Genomic DNA, 26,300 nt, shown 5'->3' with positions numbered 1-26,300 from the left:
TCTCGGGGGCTGTTCATGGACTGTGCAGGGCCGGGGGGGAGGGAATGTAGCTGTTGGAGAGGGGGGCGCTATTCTGCCACACTGTGGTTTAGGTGTCCTGACTGTGGTGTGCTGTGGTGGCTCGGCTAGACCGTTGGTCGGGCGGGGTTGAGCAGCGCCGGGCAGTTTGGTTGTATTACAAGGACTGAGATTCTTTTTCTGTAGTCTGTTACTGCTGGTTACATTGTTGCGGGGGGCCTTTAGGGAGGGATGCTGATTGTGGGGCGGAGTCCGGAGTTCTCGGGCCCAGGCTGGGCTGTACGAATGAGGTTCTACTGCCTGAGGGTGTGGGGGGGTACAGTTTCTTATGGTTTTCAGTGTTTGTCCTATCAGGGGAATGTTCTATACCGGGTCGGCAGGGGTCCTGAGAGAGATTGGGCGGGGTGGAAAGGGTCCCAATGCTGTACATTACGATTCATCCTTCTCCAGCATCTGATGTGGTGGTTAGCCAAACTTCATTCCTATGGCAGGGGATCGCCAAACTCTAAACTTATAACGTGGAATGTCAAGGGGCTCAATAATAGGATCAAACAGATCAGGATAGCAATGTACCTGAGACGATACAAGATTAGTATCACTTTTCTCCAAGAGACCGATCTTTGGGGAGATTGCCTGAAGTATGTCCAATGACGGTGGCGGGGTCAGATTTTTGTGACTTCGTACTCTGGGTTTGCTGGAGGGGCGCTTATATGGGTGGCACCTGGAGTTCTATTTAAGGTGTTAAACTGCTCTCCTGACTCTGACTGGAGGTACGTGGTGGTGGAGGGGATGCTGGACAGGAGACAATTGTGTTTAATTAATGTGTATGCTCCAAACACCGACGACGGGGAATTCTTGACTGGGGTCTTGAGGACGTTAGATCTGACGCCAGACGTAGAACTCATTATGGCCGGAGACTTTAATTGCACCTTAGATGGGGACTGGGATAGACATCCCCCAAAGCGGATGCCAAACCCAAAACGCGGGAAGCTATGCGTCAAATGATTAGCAACTATCACTTAATGGATATTTGACGGCACAGCAACCCTGATAGCCGGGTGTACTCCTGCTTCACTCCGGCGGCCAATACCTACAGTAGACTGGACTACTGTTTCATACAGGAAACGGGGGCCAGGCAGGTTCTGGAAATGCAGTATTTGGCCAGATATCTGTCTGATCACTATCCCCTGCTGGTGGCCTATTCTTTGGGCCGCCCGCATTCCAAAATTCCGTAATGGCGACTTCATGTTGAGGCGTTGACGGACCCGGTATACAAGGAGGTAGTCGCGACTGGGCTGGAAGGTTACTTTGAACAGAACTGGAACACTGCGAGCTCCAGGGCGGTGGAGTGGGACGCAATGAAACTGGTGCTGAGGGGGATATGTATGTCGACTGAGACAGGGGTATGGAGGATGCTAGAGCGAGACCTGCGACAACAGGAGGATAGGTTAAAGACCCTAGAGAAGAACCTCCCCACAGACCCGTTAGCACAGGCCAAGTTAACGGAACAGCAACAGAGGATAGGGGAGTTGTGGGACTCACTGGGCAAGCACAATAGGACCCAGAGTAGACGTCGATGGTACACTAAGGGGGACAAAGCCGGGCGCCTACTGGCGCGTTTGATAAAGACTGAGATACAACCCCACCCGATATTGGCCCTGCAGACAGAGGGGGGCCGACTTGTTTACACTCAGAATGAAATTACTAACACCTTCGCCACGCACTAACAGTATATATATTCAGAGCCCAAGCCCACCGTTGACCCGCAGGATTTAGAGGCATACCTTGCCGAGATGGAATTACCTTGCCTTGACCCGGATAGTCAGGACTCTCAGGGGGTGCCTTTCAGGAGGGAGGAGATAGGAGCGGTGATTGCCCATCTGAGGACAGCTAAATCCCCTGTAATGGATGGCATGGCATCGGAATTGTATGAAGAGTTTTGGGGAGTACTACTCCCTAGGCTCCTAGACATTGTTAACGAGGCAGGGGAGTCTGGCATTTTACCTACCTCCATGCGCGAAGCGCTGATAGTGATGATCCCTAAGCCGGGGAAAAACCCCTTACTTCCCACCTCTTATCGACCAATTTCGATGCTTAATGTCGATTTTAAGATCATTAGTCAAGTTCTGGCCAACAGGTTACTCCCCTACCTCTGGCAGCTGGTCCTTGACGACCAGTCCGGCTTTATCCCGAGAAGGAACACGTTGCGGAATATCCCGCATCATGCAGTCATTAGAGGGAAGAGCTGAACAGAATACTCTGGTATTCCTTGATATCGAACAGGCGTTCGATTCGCTTCGATGGGAATACCTGTGGCGGGTGCTCCTGAAAATGGGGATAGGTGAAGGGTTTGTCAATTGGGTGAGACTGCTCTACACTCAACCGGTGGCGAGGGTCCGCACGGGGCACTACGTCTCAGATATAATACCGATTGCAAGGGGGACACGACTGGGGTGTCCGTTCTCCCCCTTGCTGTTCGCCCTTGCAATGGAGCCATTGGCGTGCCACCTCCGTAAGGTTCTCCTGGGGCAGGGAATCCAAATTGGGGCCCGGGAACCCATATTATAACTGTATGCGGATGACGCTCTGGTGTATCTGTTGGAGCCAACCCACTCGCTTCCGCTACTGATAGCAGCCTTGGGGCAATTTGCCGGAGTCTCGGGGTTACATGTTAATAATACCAAATCACAACTATACCCGATTGGCGCGGAGGCTAAGAGGGGTGGGTCTGCGCTCCCTGAAGTAGGGATCCCTTGTGAGTTAAGTGCATTGCGCTACCTAGGGATTTGGATCAGCAGAGACAGGGAAGTTTTTTACCAACACAACATGGGGAGGATACTTCAGGGTCTCCACGGCAGTATAGATTTTTGGAACAAGCTCCGGCTTTCGCTGATGGGGAAGATCACACTTATTAAAATGGTGGTGTTGCCTCGCTGCCTTTACACACTGCAGGGCTCGTTTTTTGAACTCCCACGCCAGGTCTTTCGGGACCTAGATGCTATGCTGGTTCAATTATTGTGGAATGGCAAAAGATGTCGGGTGAGCCTAGAAGTAATGAAACGTACTTGGGGCAGAGGTGGATTAGAAATTCTTGACCTTGAACTTTATTATTTTGCGTCCCAATTACAGCACGCAGTGGGGAAACATCCTTTACAACGCAACTTTTACAACGCACTACCATTACGACGCAACTTTTACAACGCAAGTCATTACAACGAATTGCGCTGGAGGGCGCTCTAGGATAGGGAATAGTTTAATTACTATCCAACACCTTCCCTACTATCCACGGGTACTGGAGTTGGAATAGTAAATGAAACTATTCACTATCCAGCGCCCCCAACACAAGTCGTTGTAACGACTTGCATTGTAAAACCTGCATCGTAATGGCATGCGTTGTAAAAGCATGCGTTGTAATGACATACATCCCACGCAGTGGCATGGCTTGATACGGATCCATCGTGGGAATGCTCACTCCTGGCTAAACGACTTCTACGGGTGCGACCGTTTGCCCCAGAAGCAGATTTTTGGTTGAGTAAAGAGATTTACCGCTCCCTGTCCATCAGTCACACTAGAGGGTAAGGTAGAGCACCACATCACACTTGCAAGGTCCACAGCCTAACTAACTACCCTCCTCAATGGACAGTAAACTGAAAATACATGCGTTTGAAGCAACTTCATGTTGAGTGAGTTAGTAAGAGAGGATTTTTTGTAAAGTTTGGATATAGAAAGCTTTAGCTGTGTGCCACAGCACATGTTATCAGCACCAAAATATACAGAAAGGTGGACTTTCCTTGGCGAGCCCCCTGCAGCTACTGTTTGAAAAAAGTGCCGTTCTTATTTTGAGGTTTTCAGTATCACCATTACCCATTGGCTACTAAGGGTGTAAACAGCCTGCCTAAAGAGTGCGTTCTTCTGCGGTGGAAGGATGGTGCAGCTAATCAGCTATATACTGCAGTAGCTGCACATTATTGTCCCTAAAAGAGTTCCTACATTGTGGGTGTTGCATCAAAAATAATTTTACACCTACATTTATTTTTGTGCCTAGTTTTAATTTTCACCTAAAAGTGATTTTATACATCTGCTGAATTTACAATAGGGCTGAGTTTACACCTAAATGTGATTTTCAACTAAAAATATAATTTTTCCTTGTAATGGTGTTTTCACATTCCTATTTATGCTGTCCCAAGGGTAAATTTGCAGCGAAATGTGTTTGCTGCTTTCAAATGTATTTTTATAGTCCTGCTAATGTTGCACAAAAGGCGAATTTGCTCCTAAATATGATTTTCCTCCTAAGTTTGATTCCTCCTAAATGTGATTCCCATGCTCCTGCTGCTGAAGCACCAAAAGTGATTGTGCACCCTACTTTGAATTTGCTCCTAAATGTGATGTCACAATTGTCAGGATTTCAATTGAATTCAGGCCAGGGATTCAAATACAACTTCAACTTTCGGTCAAGTAAGATGTGTTCTGAACTCCAGAATCTGAATTGACTGTACAGGAGGAAAGGGGACGGAGACAGAGAGATAAGAAACACTCTATAGGCGTCTCAGCTCACTGATATCAGGAGCACAAGCTGGTAGAAAGTGTGCCTGATGGCCCCAGGTCTGCAATGTACTGACTGGTGACCCACGTCAAACAAGCATATGTCTTGTGATTATCAGTTGAATGGCTTACCAGGGTAAGGAAGCAGAGAGGCCCTAACTAGGCCCCAGATCACCCAAATACAGTCTGGGAACCAAATATGAAGGCCCCCTTCCAATGGCAGTGAGGTCAGGAGCCAACATGAGTTGTAGTGTTCAAAGTTGGAGCAGGAATTCTGTAACTGCAGCCTTCCGGGTGAGTAGTGCGCTATACAAATGTTATGATTGATTGTTATGATTGATTGATTGGAAAGGAAGGTTCAGTCAATGAATCTTTATTGAGCTCAATCCGGCTATAAATGATTAATGTAAACTTGAATACACAGTACTGCATTTCAGCATTCCATCTTATGACAATCAACAAAAACCATAAATAACCATAAAATATCATACATATGTTGCTGAAGTAATACATGAACATTTGCATGCTCAATACCAATTTCAGTGTTCTATCGTATGAACCAAAATAACCCTGAAATATTATGCAAGTATTGCAAAAAAATCTAATGAACCATACTTCCTATTAACATTACAAAACATAAGCCATAATCATTCCTATTTTAAATAGCACTCAGTGCTCAATTTATTACAGCAAAGCAAGCTACCTCAGACATGAGATGTAATAAAATTAATAAAAATGTACACTGTTTCGTATTATATTAGTGCAGCTACTGATGATGAAGAGCATTTTCTGAGGTCAATATAAAATTTACAGAGCATAAAATGCAATGTGCTCCATGCTGAATGGTTGTCACTCTGGCAGCTAGGAAGCGCTACAGGCCTGGTGCTTGGGCTAGGAAATGAAACTAGAAGATGCACAGTATTTAACCTAAAACAGGTCAAATAAAACATGTGAACAGGGCCAGACTGGATGTAGCGGAAAGGGTGGGGGACAGTTTTGTGGCAGGGTGGGCCGTTTTTGTCACTGGGCCGGTGTTGCAGCACTGCTGCTATATCGGCCCCTTGTAACAAAAGCAGGAGCGTTGCTTCTGACTAGCACCACCTCCCTCCTCCCCCCGCTCCCAGGGCAGGTCAAGCAGCAATTTGCCAGGGCTGGTTGCTGTTCCCAGTCTGGCCCGTAATATGTATGGGTTTAGTTACAAAAATTAGGTGGTGGGGTTCTAATGATTCTGAGGTCACTAAACCATGTTGGGGTCTCACAGAAGAGTTGCAACATTCTCACGATGTTCTAATATTCGCAGTGTAATTAGAAACATTCACTTTCTTTGATGCAGCAGTAATGAACTGAGTTCTAGAGAATAATTTCGGTTCGCCCAATAAACCGCATGTTTGTTTGATTAAGGCAACCCAGGGAATGCCTGACACATTATCCAAGGACAGGGAATCCCAGATGATTGATCTAATAAAACTGGCCATATTGAGACCCACAACAATAGCAGGCGTATTTGGATTAGATCCTCTAAATATGGGACCCCAAGTGCAGTATGATAGATGTATGTAGGGCAGCCTTGCGGAGTAGCAAGGAACCTCAGCACATTGGTGTTCTTCACCCTTCGTATGCTAATTATATATGTATATCCTCATAGACCCAAACCATATGAAGCCACTATTAAACATTTGAATGAATATGGTGATCATCTCCTAAATTAGTTTCTGTACAAATTTGACTGAAAACGTGTATTGCGTCAGGCTTCCTTACAATATGTGCATACCCCAACTCATGCTTGAGTCAAATGAAATTCTCTTGAATACAAATGAAATCATAACTCTTTATAAAAGTATTAAAGTTTGGCTAGTTATTTGTACCAGTAAATTTAAGACAATGGATCAATATTGAGACATAGGAATTATGACTCCCATTGATACCTTAGACTACCTTAGATGCCTTCCTTTTCTGAAGAGCCTGGAGTATTTGTTCCCCTGACGTAACTCGTTGCGAGTCCAGATGTGAGGGGGCGGGTATCTAAACTCTACAGATTATATACTGGTTGCTGCGTCCCACCCAATCTTAAAACTTTAGGGAGATGGGAGACGGAGCTGAATCTGGGCATAGGTGCTGAGAATTAGAAGTATTGTTGTGAACAGACCAAGCTCACATTAATTAACTACAGACCCAAATTGATACAATCTAAACAGTTTGTTCTGCTCTCTCTGTTATTTACCTAAAATTAATCTGGAAAACCTTGCCCGTAGCACCTGTATGGGCCAGCAGGTTTTATTAATTTAGCTTGGGAATGTTTACCAATCAAAACATATTGGAACGAGGTGTTGCAGGTTATTGGAGACATTGTAAAGACCAGATTGGATATAAACCTGATGGCTATACTCATGGCATACGTTAAAATGGTTCCTACACCAATTAGGAGGATAGTGGCAGTGCTGCTACTATTAGAGAAGCAAAGACTGATGATATGTTGGATGAAAGGCCCACCACCTAGAGCTATTGCAATTACATAATTAAAAAGGGTGATTATGCACCCTCAATGTGACTTTGCAAATAAATATGATTTGTACTCCTAAAAGATGTCACATGTGTGCTGATTTTCTACCAAGTTTTATTTTGCAGCTCAATGTGCTGTCAATGAAATGCGATGCCATACTGAAGCATTAGATCCTGCACCACTGACCGTCATGTCAACACTTAGTCCAGTCTTAGCTGATGCGCTTGCTAACGTATATAACATATCGATGGACTCTGCGATATTCCCGAACAAGTGGAAAAACGCACGGGCAAACCACTGCTTAAAAAGGCGCTAGCGGACCTGACTGACTTACAAAACTACAGACCGATCTCGCTCCGCCCCTGTTGCTTGAAGGTAATTGAATCACTGGTTAATCAACAGCTATCCCACTATCTGGAACAAAACAACCTTTTGGATCCTTCCCAGTCCGGTGTCCGTGCCTCACATAGCACGGAGGCTGCACTGCTGGAGGTCACGGATACCATAAGGCTGACATTGGATAGAGGGACCCCCTGTGATCCTAGTCCTTCTTGATCTGTCGACAGCCTTTGACACCATCTCTCATAGGATACTGCTTGACAGACTGCGAGGGATTAGTGTCAAGGGCCCAGCTCTCAAATGGATACAAAGTTATCTATCCGAGTGCACCCAGAGCATACAGCTGGACTCTTTTGCATCACAGACCATAGTGGTGGACAGGGGAGCTCTTCAGGGATCTGTCCTGGGTCCCAACCTATTCAATGTGTACGTGACCCCCCTGGCTGATATCATCAGAGGCCATGTGTTTGAAACCATCTGGTATGCCGATGACACACAGCTGATTGTCCCCATTGAGGAGGACATTACATCAACTCAATTAAAATTTTAAAACTGCATTTCTAGCATCACGAGCTGGATGAGGAAGAACTTTCTGCAGCTCAACTCATCTAAAACTGAGATATTGCTGTTCGGGAAGGCCGAAGCAATCCGGTCGCCTGCTGAGCTGGGAGAGGCCCCTTCCCCTAAAAACTGGGCAAAGAACCTCGGCATCAGGATTGATAATAAACTATCAATGGAGGAGAAGGTGAAGACACTGTCAGGCACCTGCTTCGGTACAATGAAGATGCTCAGGAAGATCTTTCCCTGGAATTCTCTCTCAGAAAAAAAAGCCCTTATCCAGTCACTCCTGGTGAGTCGACTTGATTACGGTAATTTATTGCTTGTGGGAATAAGGGAAGATCTATTATCTAAACTACAGGGGGTGCAGTAGATGGCAGCCTGCCTTGCCCTCAACAAGCCGGCGTGGACCCCCTTTGCCCCCCTTTTGAGCCAGCTCCACTGGCTCCCCATTAAGAAACTAGCTATCTTTAAGATGCTCTGTGTGGTCTTCAGATCACTACAGGGGAAAGGCCCGCTGATCTTAAAAATAAACGTATCTGGTACCAACCGGTACAACAGCTAAGATCAAGCAACTGCAATCTATTGCGCACTCAAAGAACACACAGGGCCAAGATGGGGGGAAGAGCCTTCTCCCATCTGGCTGCCAGCCATTGGAATAGTCTGCCGCAGAACATCCGGGCCTGTGCTGAGCTAACCAGTTTTAAGAAACTTCAAAAGACCTGACTGTTCTAGGTGATCATGGCATAGGAGTACCCATTTCTCGAAGAGCCGAGTGATTCTCCTGGGGATGATTCGTTCGCGCTCTATAAATGAGTAAATAAATAAAAATTAATAGAAAGCATACCTTTTACACTGAATGTGACATTTTAGGGCCTGGTTAACTGTTCGGTGGATGGGAATAATGTACTGCTTCATCCTAGCGGAGTACCTGCCCCTGAATTTAGAGATTTCCGTTGCCACAGCAGACACCTCTTACATTAGCAGCGATTGCCGTTAAGGCGGTACTTGTGAATGCATTGAAAGTATGGGTCAGTTGCATCTGGACACCATCCTAGAAGGATACATTTTGCTGTGCTGAAAATAAATCTTACATTTTTCTACTTGAAATTGTCCTGCATTTTAATACTGGCGACGAGGTGCTGTTTACATACTCCTGCCTTATCTCAGCACAGGAGCGGGGTACCTTTTTACCCACGGATTTTATATTTTACTAATTGAAGTCTTTTGGCGATACCATACGTTGGATTTAATATAAAATGCAGGACAATTCCAAGTAGAAAAATTGAAGATTTATTTTCAACATGGCAATATGTATCCTCCTAGGATGGTGTCCAGATGCAACTGACCCATACTAGTAGAACTGTACCACATTAGCATTCCAGTAAGAACACGGAACACAAATGAAAATATACAATGCGCATGCAGTTAAAGCAACATAACAAAATACCAAAACAATACATCCATCCTAAGATATTACATAATAAAATGCAACACATCCCCCTCAATGGAAAAACAAAAGAGAGAAATAAGTTACACAAAGTCATTGAACAATTTTGGAACACTTCTAACACGTGTCAGTTTTAACCCTTGAAGCAATAGATTCATTACAATGTTCACCATTACGATTACACTCTTGGTGATTAGCATTTTCACGATCAGTAATACCTGGGAGAAAATTAACAGGACATTTGGCAACTTTTCTGGTATTCCATACTTTACCATCCTGAGTGACCATAGTATTGTTAAATACTTTCTTGACTTGAAAGGCTTATCCATATTTATTGGCACCTTTATTAATGAAACAAGGTTTCAACATTCTAACCCTATCCCCAACACAGAAACCACGTTCCCTTGTTCTCCACTTATTATTGTACCATATTTTGGTTTTGTTCTGTTTGTTTTCCACTCTCCTCGAAGTATCATGCATACATTCTTTTTCTTGCAATAAATACCTGTATTTTTCCCTGAACCACCAGGGACAAACACTGGATGCCGGATTTCTGCCTTTCAGTAACTTGAAAGGACTGTCTTAAGTCGTAGAATGTGGAGTAATGCGATATACCCATAAATGTTCCCTAAGGGTACTCAACCAATTTTCTCCTTCTTTAAGAGAGTCCGTGACAAACCTCTTAAGAACACGGTTAAACCACTCAACCTGACCATTTTCATGTGGTTCATAGAGTGAAGTATGCATGTGTTTAATACCACAAACTTTGAGGAAATTCTCCATTTCAGAAGATATAAGTTGTACCCCATTGTCAGAAATAAGGGTAGAGGGACAACCTTCAAGGGCAAATACTTCCTTAAAGAAATTTGCAACAGCACTAGTGGTGGCTTTTGGCACAAACTTCACTTCAGGCTATTTCGAATGGTAATCTATCATGACCAACGCAAAACGTTAACTCCCAGGTAACATACTAAAAGGACCTGAAATGTTAAAAGCAACTTTTTGCCATGGTTCCTCGGGCCATTTGACAGTCTTAAGGGGAGGAATATGTACCTTTACATTTTTTTCACTTGAAACACATTCATGGCATTCTCTAACAGTACAATCAGTGAACCTGTCCATGCCAGGCCACAAAAAGTAGGTTCTAATCAAACGCTTCATAGCAGAAATACCTGGATGAGTCTTATGTGCCAACTTGAAAATGATATCTAGTATACCTTTTGGAGGAATGCATTTTCCTCCCTTAAAAATTAAATCACCCTCAATACATAGTTCATGTGCAACATTGTAAAAGAACAATAAATCTGACCTCACATCCTTTTTCCTAGGCCAACCCTCCAACACAAACCTCTTGAGATCACACCACCTGTCATCATTTTCTTGACATTACTTCCAATGTTGTTCTGCGATACAGGATCAACAGAAGGCATAACGTTGGAATAAGGCCATCTCACATGTAACAACATGTGAGATGGCCTTATTCCAACGTTATGCCTTCTGTTGATCCTGTATTTCTCCAAATCTGATGATGTGTATCGCATGAGTATCCTTGCACTACCTTGGTCTTAACTCCTGTGTTTCTTTGGTAATGTTTTCCCTCGTCGACCTTCAATTGTGTACTCTCATGAGTGAAACGGATCATTTTGACCATAATTGATATTATTAATTTCTCGTGCAGATCTATTGCCCCTCCTGCATCCTTGTCCTGATGAAGAGCCTCTAGCAAGGCCCTACCCTACGCCTGCATCAAATTGGGTCAAAACGTCGACACTTTCCCTACCCTCAGCCTTTTTCCTCATTTATCATTTGTGGATTTGTTTTTAGGCATGAGCTTGTGATATTAATTTATGAACTTTTGATCATCAGTTTTTGTTAATTTATTGTCAGCAATTTTACATTGAGGTCAAACCGACCATTATTCTGTCACTTGTTTAGTTTTCCCACACTTTCCACCACACCATCCCTCCCTTTCCCATCCATTAGGGGCACTATTTATGATCAAATATTGATGTATCCTATGAAGAGCGTTTTTATTGAATATTTGTACACGTTGTGATTAAAAACAATGTTGTGATACTTTCTTTGGATTCAGCTGAAATATTATTGAATTTTAGCTTATTTGCTTCTGTTTCTGGGACCACTTTGTCTGTATTACTAACTCACCCAGGTCCCAGTGACTTATTGGGTTAAACCGTGTTTCTATAGCACTTTGTTTATAGGAGATGGGGCACTTTGGATCACTTCAACATTGGATTTTTTAGGAATAAGGCCTGCTCTAGACAAAGTATGTCCCAAATATTCAACTGAATATTTAAACAGTTTACACTTGTGAGCCTTAAGGGTAAGACCACAATTTTCAAGTCTTTTACACACTCCATTTAGATGTAACTCATGTTCTGCTTCATTTTTTGAAACTATTAATATATCATCCTGAAAGCATTTGACATAAGAATCAATATCCCTAAAAATTTGAAACATTACTCTTTGAAAGACTGACGCCGCTGACGCCAGTCCGAATTGCATCCTAGTATATTGGAAAAGACCTTGTGGAGTGATGAATGCAGTTAATTTTTTTTAATCTTCAGTGAGCTCAATCTGGTGATACACAGACCTTAAATCGAGTGTAGAGAAAACCTTGGCACCATCTAATAATGAAACCACCTCATTGATATTAGGGAGTGGGTGGCAATCTATAACAATGTTAGCATTTAATGTTCTCAAGTCCACACACACTCTGAGTTTTTGGTCAGGTTTGCGTACAAAAACGATGGGTGAAACCCATTCTGATGACTCAATGGGTTCAATGATACCCTCATTTGATAGGTCACTAAGCATTTCCTTCAACTCATTCCTAATGTTAATAGGTATTACTCTTAGCTTTTGTTTAATAGGATTGGCATTGTCTTTCAAAACGCTCTTGTGTGAGAAATTCTTTAATCTTCCCAATTTATCACAAAATACTTTGGTATATATTTACTAATTTTGTCTCTCTTCCTAAATTATCCACTTTTGTATTTACTGTAGCAATATTGTACATTTCTTGTTCATTGCAAAGTGAAACTGGATTCTCCGATCGTGAATTTAAGATTATGCCCAGTTTCCACTAGTCCCACCAACCTAAAACATTTACTCCTTTCACAGCAATATATAATTTGATATCCACACATCTCCCTTTGAAATACAGAGTTACATGAAAAAAACCTTCCATTACAATTTTAGAACCATCAAAACTTTCAGCATTAATGTCAGACTCTTGTAAATCATTATAATTGCATACATCTTGTAACTTTTCTTTAAAATATTGTGCAGTGATGATTGTCCAAGGTGATCTAGAATCTACCATAAGATCTAAATCAACACCTAAAACTTAAAAAAAAACATTTAGGGGATTTCATGCAATTTTCCATTACTGGATCTGTCGGTAAAATTGAAACAACAAAACCTTTACCATGTTCTGGAATTTCTCTGATGCTGGTGACTTTGTTAGATTCAGGAGTGCCATCATTTGTGTTCCTTGTCTGACTATTGTAACGTTTATCTCTGCAAACATTGCTGGAATTACCAATTCTGCCGCAAACTCTGCACTCCTATTAATTGCAGGGCATCCTTGAAAAGATGCCACATGGGATCTATTTCCGCATCTGTAACAAGTGTTATAGTTAAATGAATTATCATATCTTTTTACCAGCATAGTTGTTGTAATTATATTTAGACTGAAATCTCCCTTGTGGTATAGTATTTTTCACGTCACTTTTCGATTTAACAACACAAACTTCTTCTTCGGTTGTGAATTTGTTAGAATTAGGTTTTACCACATCCATCCATTTCTCAGAAAGTTCCGTAGCTTTTGCAGTAGCAATAGCTTCTTCTAACTTTGGATCACCAATGACCCATAATTTTTCTTGAATCTTTTTGTTTCTGACATGTACAATAATTTGGTCACGGATCATTTCATCTGTGATATTTCCAAAGTTACATTGTAGACTTAAAGATCTCAGGGCAGTTAAGAAATCATCAAATGACTTATCTTCTTTTTGTGCTCTGGTATAGAACTTGAATCTATTTAGTGCTATATTAGATGTGGGTTTAAATTTCTTTTCCAATCTAGCTAGTACTTCAACGTATACATTCATGTTATCACGTTCTCCATTTTGTGGCGTAATTTGCGGTAACAGTCTGGAAAATTACTTGGCCCTCAGAGCCCAAACTGTGAAGCAAGATACTTTTTTTTCTTTCTGCGCCCATGCGCTCACCATCAATGGCCTTCATATATGTAATGAACTCTTCCTTCCATCTAAGCCATCGAATGGGTGGATCACCTTTATTTTGACGAAACGTTGCTGGCGGTTCAAATTGCATTTTTGCAAGGATAAGAAAATAACAATCCACAAAAATCTATATATTATTATTATGCGTTCTTATATAGCACTCGATTACCCGTAGGCATCTCGGCGCTTGCCTTGGGAACCCGTCCTGGTTTTTCCCTGTGAGATACCCGTACTGGGCATCCCCAAGGTGAAAGCCAGGCATCCCGCTGCGGGGGGGGGGGCGTAGTGGAGATTAAGCAAGCTAATGCCCAGAGCTGCAGAGTGTGAACCTGTGACTTGAGTAGGTACCGAAACAAGAATTATCGAGTCTGTGGATATTTGGGCTCAAGACCCTGCCGCGTCAGGAATTGAACCCTGGTCCCGGGTCTGACCTCTGCTTCAGGGTCTGCCGCCGCTAACCAGTGAGCCACACTTCTCCACGCTTGTAGTGTAAAAAAATGTATATATATACATTTATAAACAAATGCATATATAAAATAAAATGCAACTAAATTTTTCTACTTGGAACTGTCCTGCATTTTAATATTGGCGATGAGGTGCTGTTTTTATACTGGTTTCCTTAATAAAGGTGCCAATAAATATGGAAAACATTTGAAAAAAAGGGAAATTGTAGCAAACAATTTATATCTCATACGCCATTTCCTATAGGGAGGACTTCTGTATCAATACAGTGCACATTACACCATGAAAAAACAAACAATAACTAGCTAAATTTTATAAAAATATATTCTGTTTATTTATATTTTCTTATTTTATCTTCATTCAATTATACTTAATTTAAAAAATTCATGTCATTTCAAGTGAATCTGGTCAGCAATAATTATTTAAAAAAAACATACAAAATAAAACATAAATCAACACCAAATGACTGGTTGGTTAAGGGACTATTGAAGTTGGCAATGCGGTGGGTTGGAACACTACGCGCGTTTCGGCCACTGCCTTCATCAGGAGACCGTCATTTGCAACAGAACAATAAGGACAACATCAGTTATTGCCCCAACTCTGTGTGGGCTTTTAATGGTCGAAGGATAGGACTTTCTCCTTGTGTGTAATGGACTGACTCCGATAAGTGTCAATATAGTGTGTTACGGCATACTGCGTAATATCAATGCACCGGCTATGACGTGTTGAAGCGCGGCGTCTGGACTGCTACATCGCCAGTCAATTTTTAGATAAATAGGGATGGTTTCCTGCAATGAATACAAAATATATATATTTTACAGCGTCCAGCGTGATATCATTTCAACAGCTGTGACGTGTTGGAATGCGGTGTCAGGACAGCTACATCGCCGGTCGGTATTTGAATAATAGGTATAATTGCCTTAAATAAAGTAATAGCCGGCGTTATGGAGGATGTCTTCTAATAGTTGTTTAGCGCCCGCAGTTGTATGTGAAGGCCATCGTATGTAGCACAGGGTTCTAAACAGCTGAGAGTTATACGCGTGTTTCTATGTAGCTGGGATTCTATGATACAGGCGCCGCCATCCGCGTTCAAGGAAAATTTATTTTCCAATCTAGCTAGTACTGCAACGTTCTCCATTTTGTGGCATAATTTGCGGTAACAGTCTGGTAAATTACTTGGCCCTCAGAGCCCAAACTGTGAAGCAAGATACTTTTTTTTCTTTCTGTGCCCATGCGCTCACCATCAATGGCCTTCATATATGTAATGAACTCTTCCTTCCATCTAAGCCATCGAATGGGTGGATCACCTTTATTTTGACGAAACGTTGCTGGCGGTTCAAATTGCTTATTTGCAAGGATAAGAAAATAACAATCCACAATTCACAAAAATCTATATATTGCAAGCTTGTAGTGGAAAAAAAATGTACATATATACATTTATAAATAAATGCATATATTAAATAAAATGCAACTCAATTTTTCTACTTGGAACTGTCCTGCATTTTAATATTGGCGATGAGGTGCTGTTTTCATACTGGTTTCCTTAATAAAGGTGCCAATAAATATGGAAAAGCCATTCAAGTCAAGAAAGTGTTAAACAATACTATAGTCACTCGGGATGGTAAAGTATGGAATACCAGGAAAGTTGCCAAATGTCCTGTTCATTTTCTCCCAGGTATTACTGATCGTAAAAATGCTAATCACCAAGCGTGTAATCGTAATGGTGAACATTGTAATGAATCTATTGCTTCAAGGGTTAAAACTGACACTCGTGTTAGAAGTGTTCCAAAATTGTTCAATGGCTTTGTGTAACTTATTTCTCTCTTTTGTTTTCCTATTGAGGGGGATGTGTTGCATTTTATTATGTAATATATTTTAGGATGGATGTATTGTTTAGGTATTTTGTTATGTTGCTTTAACTGCATGAGCATTGTATATTTTCATTTGTGTTCGATGTTCATACTGGAATGCTAATGTGGTACAGTTCTACTAGTATGGGTCAGTTGCATCTGGACACCATCCTAGGAGGATACATTTTGCCGTGCTGAAAATAAATCTTCTATTTTTCTACTTGGAATTGTCCTGCATTTTAATAGCCGCCCAAGCAATTCTATCTGCACAAATAGACTGCACTTGTGCTCCAAATTGGAAAACATAGCTACACTTTCCAACCATGCTGGGCGTCCTAATAACTGACCTAAAACATAGTCTTAGACGAAGAAATGCTGCAGTCTCTGTTCCCCCAGCAGAGCACCCATGGGCAGCTGCTCTCAAGCAGAACGACATGGCAAGCAGGTCCCACACGAAAAGAGACCTCTCACCAGTGTCAATAAGTGAACAAGAATTGTCCCTCCCAGCTCCCTTTACTTCATTTAACCAATCGTCCTGCAATACTGGCCTAAACAACACACAAGCCCGCCACAAACAAAGAAAGAAGGGTAGAACAAAAAAAAATAGATACTGGGCCTTCTAAGAGAAGAAGCAATTACAAGGATATTAACAGATCCCAACAAGAGCGACCACCATCAGCCTCTACCTCACCCATCTGCAAAACAATCAATGGAAGAGAAATCAAGCCATGCACCTATCACACAAGTGGGAAAAACAGAAGGTGTACCTCTCAGCGGGTCATCGGAAACCCCTCAAATAGGTAGCAACAAGTGCACTAGCAATCTTGTATTCTGGGGAACTAAGAAAGAATACCTAAATCCATCCCCATCAAATCGTACTAGAATAGGGGAATATTTGGCCCAAGGAACAGGAACAACCTCGGCTCAATCGAAACAGGAAGAAAATATTTCAACAACAAAAGATGGAATAGCCTCATGTAACCTCACGCTTTTGGCAACAGCTCAAGCTCAAGCCCTTGCAATAACTAACATAGGAAGAAAGTCTGGCTACAGCATTACAAGAACGACTGCGCAGGATGGGGAGTCCTTAGAAAACACGCAGCTCGGCATCAACACTTACTTTAACATTGTACCACAAACAGAAATGACTCAGTTTAAAAAGGAACCAGGTAACAAACAGCTAATAAAAAACTCCAAAATATTTCAACCAGAATACAAATCCAGACACTTTAAACAGGGGAAACGTAATGCGCCTCCTCCACTCAATAAAAAAAGCTGGACGACTTGAACTCAGCTGACCTAGTATCCATAGAATTTATTTACGTTGACAATGCCTTGGGACTAGAGGCAACCAAAACAGCATGGATTACAAAAGAGATATCAAAGAATTTAATGAATGAATCACCCACATTCCAACAATGGGAGATAAGGATATACCCACATAACTATCCAGGCTTTCCTATACCACGGTTACTTGAAAATTTGCTTACGATCACATCTCAAGACCAATACATCACCCACTCTGTCCTAAGGGGTGCAAGGAGTATGTCCTCCCATTCCCCCCGGTTATGGCCCACTTTAACCACTCAAGGAATAGAAACGAATCACAGAAAAGAAATGAGGCCCTAGATGAAATAGCTGAGGAATTGGAGCTGGCCAACATGAACATTCAATGTTACCAACAGCCAATGACAGGCAGCTCACTATATCTGCCAAAAGTTGACAGAGCCTAGTCCAATTTGTTTGTGCACATGGAACATCAGCAGCCTGGCTAACAATGTAACTGACTCATCTACAGCCCTACCTCCAAACCTTCAACCTTATTCTCCTTCAATAAACCTGGGCCGAACGACCAATACAACTGCAGGTGTAATATTCCCAACATATCCACGATAGGAAAGAAGCTAGATACGGCCATCAGAAAGGAGGCTCGTCAACTTCCACATCAATCACAACAATAGAACCCGTCAAACTCCTGAAGGCAACTATACCAGCGCCCAACGAATTATTAGTGGTAAGAACAACGATTAGATCCAACAAAGAATAATGCCCGACTGTAATTGTAAATGTCTACTTACAACCCATGTTACAACCCAACAAATGTGCTCAAGAAACCAACAGCGGACCCCACCGACCTCAAGAACTACCGCCCCATCTCGCTCCTCCCGTTTCCAGCCAAAGTCATCGAGAAGACCGTCAACAAGCAGATGGCCACCTTCCTCGAGACGAACGGATCCCTCGACCCCTCACAGTCCGGCTTCCGAGCCAACCACAGCACCGAGACCGCCCTCATCGCCGCCACCGATGACATCCGAGCCCTGATGGACAATGGAGAAACAGCGGCCCTCATCCTCCTAGACCTCTCCGCGGCATTCGACACGGTCTGCCACCGCACCCTAGTACGGCGCCTCAGCAACATCGGAATCCAGGACAAGGCGCTGGAATGGATCATCTCCTTCCTCGACGGAAGAACACAGAGAGTCCACCTACCACCGTACAAGTCAGAGGCCTCCGAAGTCATCTGCGGCGTCCCTCAAGGATCATCTCTGAGCCCCACCCTCTTCAACGTCTACATGAGCCCCCTCGCGGCCATCGTACGCAAACACAACCTCAGCATAATCTCCTACGCCGACGACACCCAGCTGATCCTCTCCCTGACCAACAACCCCGCCGCCGCCAGAGCCAACCTGCACGAAGGGATGAAGGAGGTAGCCGATTGGATGACGACCAGCCGCCTAAAACTGAACTCGGACAAGACGGAGGTCCTCATCCTGGGACCCTCACCCTCCGCCTGGGACGACTCCTGGTGGCCTCCCGCCCTGGGCTCCGCACCCAAACCAACAGACCATGCACGCAACCTGGGCTTCATCCTGGACTCCTCCCTCTCCATGACCAGGCAAGTCAACAACGTCTCCTCGGCGTGCTTCAACACCCTACGCATGCTACGGAAGATCTTCTGGTGGATCCCCACCGAGACCAGGAGGACCGTCACCCAGGCCCTCGTCACCAGCCGACTGGACTACGGCAACGCCCTCTACGCCGGTACCACCGCCAAGCTCCAGAAGAGACTCCAGCGGATCCAGAACGCCTCAGCCAGACTCATCCTCGACATCCCACGAACCAGTCACATCTCCGGACATCTCAGAGACCTTCACTGGCTCCCCGTCAGCAAAAGAATCACCTTCCGCCTCCTCACCCACGCACACAAAGCCCTACACGATCAAGGCCCGAGCTACCTCAACAGCCGAGTCAACTTCTACGCTCCCAAACGCCACCTTCGATCAGCCAACCACGCCCTCGCCGCCGTCCCCCGCATCCGAAGAGCGACTACAGGAGGAAGGTCCTTCTCCTACCTGGCTGCCAAGACCTGGAACTCCCTCCCGACCGACCTGCGCCTGACCCAAGACCACCTCTCCTTCAGGAGGAAGCTGAAGACCTGGCTGTTCGAGCAGTAGCGGCACCCCCCCCCCCCCAGCGCCTTGAGACCCTACGGGTATGTAGCGCGCTCTACAAGTGTCATTGATTGATTGATTGAACCCAGGCACAAAACAAAGAGGGGCAAACAACTAATCTCTGAGCTGCTGACAATTATTAAGGGGGGCACACTGACAACATCATAGTAGCAGGGGACTTTAATCTTCACCTCATGGGAACTCCAACAGATGATGACCTGCTACAGGGGAAATGCACCCTAAACAAAAAGACTGTAGCAAGATTGGAGCAAGTAAACGCCGTCTAAGGGAACTGGAATACCTTAACTTCAGAGCTTTGAACGGACGCTTCCAGTAAGATAATCCGCCATGCTCTCATGTTTTATTTGACATCTACCACCTCACACATTGATTACATGTTTGCAACACTTTCATTGTTCCACAAAATCTCCTCCTATCATCTGGGGGAATATGACCTGAGCGAACACTTTCCTTAAAAAGTCACTTTTAAAGGCATCTCTCCTCTGCTATTCACAGCAGCCAAAGCAATAGCAACATAATATACCTCTAACAACAAAAGGATCAAGTGCAATCTCGACTCAGTGGAGAAGCTCCTAGAATCAGCTAAAACTATCTTTCTTGAATATCACAGTCAAACAAGGCACCCCTTAGTTACATGGAAGAACTTTACTTTTGCCATCAGGGAGAGATTTTCAACTAATGTAGGCACCAGAAATGGAGTCTCAAGCAAGAGCCGACCAGTTAATGCGAATACATTCCAAACAACAATACTTAAATCCGCTATAAACCAAACCTTAAGGAAATTTTGACGGAATCCGCAAGAGCTTTCCCTTCGGGAAGAATTGAGGAATCTGAAGGCAAGCCTGAAAAAGATAAAATGGGACACATGGAGGCAAGACAACGAAATTATCTGGGCAAGGCTGCTCTGCAATTCTAAAAGCAAGAACAGTGCAAAGTTCTGGTGAACAATCATTATCTCACAATGCCAATCCCATCATGAAATAGATTTCTACCTTCCAGAGAAAGATAGGGCTATTCATCCTCCACGACTATTTCAATATACCTGCCCAAGAGAGAAATGGGCACCAGGAAGAACCCATAGAAATTCCAGATGGCAAAGAGCAATCGGACCCTAAAAGCAGTAACACAAAAACAAAAGCTGGTAAAGAACTGCCGGAAAATGGCATTCCCTGAAACCTGCTGGAAGAATCACTAAATATAATAAAACTCCAGATTATGAGGCAATTTGCAAAAGGGAGGCCGGAAGGAACTCCGGGACCAAATGGGATTCCGCCTATACTATTTAAACAAGATCCCAAGTACAGGTCCAACATTCTGGCACCAGTGTATAATCAGATCATGGTGAATGGAATAATCCCAGAATCATGGAAGGGATCAATAATCTCACCAATCCACAAGCAGGGTGACAAGGGTGATGTCAAAAACTACCAGCTTTTTGCCCTGATCGACAATGCCGCCAAATATTTTGTAAAGTTGATACTGGAAGAATTTAAATCCTGGGCCTCTTCCCTATCTATTATACCAATAAACTAGACCGGGTCTGTAAACACATGGGAACAACTACAAACATGATGGCCCTAAAATTATTGTTTGATGCTGCAAAGGAAAGCAGGTAATTGTTATTCCTGTGTTTCATTGACTACAGCTCAGCTTTTGACCACATTGATCAATCGAGACTATGGCAGAAGTTGAAACACTGGGGCATACCATCAGCCCTTCTAAAACAACTAGTTCTACTTCACACGGATTCATGGGTAAAAGTCAAACTGGGTGTTGGGACACACTTCTCTAGATGCATTACCGCCACCAAGGGGCTAAAACAAGGGTGCGCCCTTGCTCCGATGTTATTCAATCTTTTTTGTCGGATTTACACTCAAGGCTGGACATCTGTAATTCACATGCCCCTAAGTTTGGAAACACGATCATCTCCAACCTTCTTTATGTCAATGACTAAGTTAGTCTTAGTAAGTCAAACAACAATTGGATTACAACATTTACTCGATGTGACACAGGAATACTTGCACGAGAATGCACTGAAGTTCAATCTAGTCAAAACAAAAACAATGGCAATAAATCACACCATTAAAAAAAATTGCACTGGCATCTGGATGCACAACGACTAGAACAAGTCACAGAATATAAATATCTCGTAGTCATACTAGACAATAAAGGGTATTTCAAATCTCAAATAGAAGCCTTGAGACTGAAATGTAACACATTCATATTTGCCATGAAGACTCTAAAAAAAGGTCTAGCCAGCACGTCCCTTGCCCCTTTAATCGAGGTCATACTAACGAAATCCGCTCCAACAATAACCAACGGGAGTGAGTCAATGAGTGGAAGAGATGCAATTACCCTGGACAAAATAATCATTAGGTCATATAGAACGATCTTTCATCTTCCAAACTATGCCTCTCCTGCACAAATAAGGTTAGAGTTTGGTTTACAGAAACAGACTCGGGCTAGAAGAAGCTCATTTATAAAGTGCTGGCCCAAGATTAGAGCAGAAGAACAAGACTCATTAAACTGACATCTTTAGGCTGAATTGTCACTAGGAGGGAACTCACCGGCAGGAGCGTATCTCAGGGACTCCCTATGCCTACTACATTTGAATAGTCTATGGGAGTCATTGGCGACCCACACCAGTTTAAAAAATGCAGTCTCTAAATCAATTAAAGTGATCTCAATGGCAGAAGATAATTTCGCACTAGTGAAAAGGGGAAAAGGCTGGCTTGTACTCAATAACTATGTCACAGCCAAACCCCAGATGTATCTGAGGACTGGATTTAAAATTTCACTGAAGGAGAGATTCTTAAAATATCGACTGGGTATAATGCTGATTCTACCCCACCTACCGCCATGGTAGAGGAGATCTAGATATAACAGCTGTCACCTATGCAGCCGTGGACGGGAAGACCTAATGCACATAATCTGCATGTGCTCAAACCTGTTAAAAGAACGATACTCACATCTTCATCCTATCTTTAACCAAAAAGGAATGCGTTCTTGCAGACAGGCGGTGTTAGCCCGCTTCAATCCGGCTACCATGCAATTAAACTACTGATTAATAAAATTCCTCAAACTAGCAGACGGGAGATTGCTTGCTTATCCACTCAGTGGAGACAAAACAGCTGAGGAATACAATAAAATGAACAAAACATAACATCTTCGTATAACAAAGCAAAAATAGATTATCTGGAAAGACTAAATGAAGATAGAGACAATACACATACACCAGCCATATCCGGCAATACATGAGATAATTGAAGAACAAATACCAGATTTCGACAAACTCGACAAAAATGCCCACTCAGCGAACTATTATTGTACATTTCTGATAGCTTTGCACAGCGGACGTTTGCACAAAATACAACAACTTCATCTACTGCCACAGTAAAAAGGTTTATACTGCAACCTTCTCAACAAAGGGACAGAGACAGGGGGAGCAAGACTGTACTGAGCACAAACTTGAAACTATGCTTTTACAGTCTACTTTGCCCAATGGTAATTTGCAAAAGATATATCATTACTGAAACACTGCTATTATATACTTAGGTCTACATTGTAACCCTGGTGGCTTTTCCCTTGCCACCAAATTAACAACCACTGGTCGAAATTAAGAAAAACCGAATCCAGAAATGTTCTCACTTGGTTTGAACTCCATTTTTTCTTTTTTTTGCCAATATATACCAAAAAACAAGGATTTTAACTTTATTTATAATTTTGTACTAATCATGTTAAATATATGTGCTATGTATATGCAAAGGTTTTTATTAATCATGCATAATAAACGTACTTACTTACTATTCTTAAAAAATGAAACTGAAAAGTTTTCTTTTTTCTTTTTAAATGCATCCCATTTTCCTTTAAGGAAAACGGGCTGCACTGAAAAAAAAGATTGCTTTATCAAAAAGTAATCACAGACATGGTGGGCTGCTGACCTCCGCAGGCTACCATCTCTGTGATGGCTGTGACTCCTAATGGGTCGCAAATTGCGACGTACCTCTTTAATATGCACGAGGTAGGTCAATTTGGCACCCACTAGGACTTGCTAATGAAATTCAAAAGAGTTTCATACATTAAGAATACTGATTTTCTAATTGCGATTTGGAGAGAATTGCAATTCCTAATGTTAGGGCATCTAGCCCTAAATCCACAGCACTCCGATACAGCATTTCTTTGTCAACTAACGCCGCTGTCCAGTTCAGCTTCACTAAAACAGCCAAAGACAAATTGACTGGGCCACCAAATAAGTATGATTCACATGAGAAGTGTGATTACTCACCCCAAATTGTATTGCAGCCACGTATTACTGATCAACAAAGCTTGGCATCAAGCTGAGCCTTTATCACCTGCATGAGATGATACAAGGTCACAAACCACACTATTTGATTCTCTCCCACTAACACTCTATGCCCAGAGACTGCTTTACTAAGCCACCTACTACTTCTTTTAACTGTATTGCCACAACCTATTGAAGAGCCTAAAATGCACACCAACTCCAACTTTGGAGAGCATTTCTCTATGCACTAAACATCTAATGCACTCCAAACACCAAATTCTCTCTGCTCACATATTCCACAACACATCCTATCAACCTTCAGAACTTAAGTTGTTCCCATTGCGATTGCAAGGCAATCAGTTTTTCCACCCAGACCCATTTATTTTACAGAATTTTTTTATTTAAGATGTTGTGAAGAAAATAAAAACAATACACTGCTGTACAAAGGCATATTCAAATGTTGTAATTTTACCTCAGTGTCAATCAGTCCCTGTGTCCCCTGCCTCCCCAGCCGTCATATTATGAACATCAATATTCAATGCAGTTTGATTAGAGAGCAATACATCAGAGCCAATGTAATGAGAGGAGTGCAGGGATTGCCCCCTGTATTCATTCAATTTTCCACAGATTTTCCCCCATGTTTGCAGACAGCCACGACCTTCATATCTGCTTAACCACGGCGGCAATTCCGCTGGAGTGGTTTAGCGCAGTGGGCGGGGCCGCATCAGCCAACGGACGAGCGCAGCACTACGGAGGTAGTGCTCCCAGCGGCCGTTGGCCGACTGGCCGACAGAAGCATGGAAGTGGTTAAATCACCTTCTCAGCCAACATGCACCAATCCATAACCAGCTTCCAGTCCTTTATTTGTGGTACGTGCTCCACTCCCCATAGTCTTGCAGTGTTTTGTTTGGCTATTGCCAGGCCCTGAGTCATCAATATCCTCACTATGTGGTTTAGATCTGTTTCATGACAGATTTTTAATAGACACCAGTTTGCTGTGGTAACCATATTACTCTCACATAGCTCATGCATACAGACAACCACTGATTCCCAAAACTGCTGTACCTCAGGGCACACTCAGCCCCTTTTTATATATTCTGAGAAGTACATGTATTTTTCAACCACAATGACTTACATTAATGAGGGCAAGATAAGGGACCCCTTATGTAAATAGGGCGGCTGTGCATTGTCCTTCTACCGATGGGTGTATTCTGACTCCTAAACTCAAGATCCTCCCCATAGACTGCTGTCTTATTTGAGTGCAACGTATTACCACGATGGAAAAAGCATCCCTTACTACTCTTCCTGCCCCAGGGTTGGCACCAACATAAAAATGTAGGATCATCTCTCAAAGCACACCAGAAATGTGTGCCAATTTCTTTGTGTTAGAAAACATGAAGGTAATTGTTTAAAGTGGTCACTAAGGTATGTAAAGCACATTAGAAATCTCCTTGAGCCTGTGCTATAGTATTCATTGTTGCATAGATTCCCGATATATTTGCAAAACTGTACTTTGACAAAATTCTTTTTTATTTTTTTCAGATTTTTACTGGACTAAGCCTGCTTCCCCCAAAAGTGATTGGTACAGTGGAATCTGAGCAGACAATGGCAAATGGTTATTTGACTTTACCTGATGCTTACTGCCTTTCAGAACCTCTGCAGTACTATGGTAGGTTGAATAGATTTGTATTGCTGTTCTGTTTCACTTTATAACAGCTCACAAATGTCTAATTGGAATCACAGGATCTCACCAGGGAACACCCTCATTACAAATAGAAGAATTAGCAGGGAGGAGCCCCATTACCTCAAATTCTGAAAACGTTGATTTGTCACCACCTCAAGGCAAGAAAAACAACTATATGTTGGGGTCAGAATACTGCTTACTGGATTGTCAACATAAAAAGGAAAATGGCACAATAAATTAGTCTGTGCACCTTAGGAAGCCATGCCGTGGACCACGAAGGAATCTGCTGCAGGAATCTGACAAACCAGCAGAAAAATCAGCATTTTTTAAAGAATTGAAACAACCTGGCTCCCACTCACAAGAGCTCGGGGTCAGGGTTTACTTGTCCCACCCCCTTATGTCTCCTTTGAGATTTTTTTCCTAGGGCCTGAAAACTAGTACAAGCAAGCTGTAATGGCAGCCACAATATTATTTTCGGAGTTGCAGCCAGCCAATCAGATTGTTTTGGTTTTGCAGATTTGGCTGAGGATCCGCGAACCCAAGGTGGGTAACAAGAAAAAAAGACTTGTCTGATTAGATTTGAGTATTTTTGAGGTCCAGGAAACCCGGTATGTGGAACTCTGCAATTAACAATCCTGATTTCTCTAAAATCTAACCTCTTCAGGCTCAGCATGGGACACTTTTTAAAGGCTAATTTCTCCAAAAACATTTAAGCGGATTTACACCAAATCAATTGTGTTCAGTTTCTTGCAACTAGTATGTAGTAAATCGGACCCGAGTTGTTGTTTCAAGTATCAAATATATTTCGAAAAAATGTTGGGTTCAGTTTTTTGATCAAGTTTTCATTAGAATATATATGAAACATTTGCATAAA

General features: G+C 42.8%; 1 protein-coding gene across 2 annotated transcripts in view; it reads left to right on the top strand.

Moving 5' to 3' along the window:
* LOC144755444 (bile acid receptor-like) overlaps positions 1-26,300 on the top strand; it is a 614,559-nt gene that overhangs the window by 193,673 nt on the left and 394,586 nt on the right. For both annotated transcript variants that reach the window (XM_078644369.1, XM_078644368.1), the window contains exon 3: positions 25,285-25,411. In XM_078644369.1, the coding sequence (XP_078500495.1) occupies positions 25,348-25,411 (64 nt within the window). In that variant the 5' untranslated portion in view covers positions 25,285-25,347. The remainder of the gene's footprint in view (positions 1-25,284; positions 25,412-26,300) is intronic.

Source organism: Lissotriton helveticus, chromosome 5_1 (genome assembly GCF_964261635.1).
Source record: "Lissotriton helveticus chromosome 5_1, aLisHel1.1, whole genome shotgun sequence".
In the NCBI taxonomy this organism is placed as follows: domain Eukaryota; kingdom Metazoa; phylum Chordata; class Amphibia; order Caudata; family Salamandridae; genus Lissotriton; species Lissotriton helveticus.
This window is presented reverse-complemented; position numbering and strand designations above follow the sequence as displayed.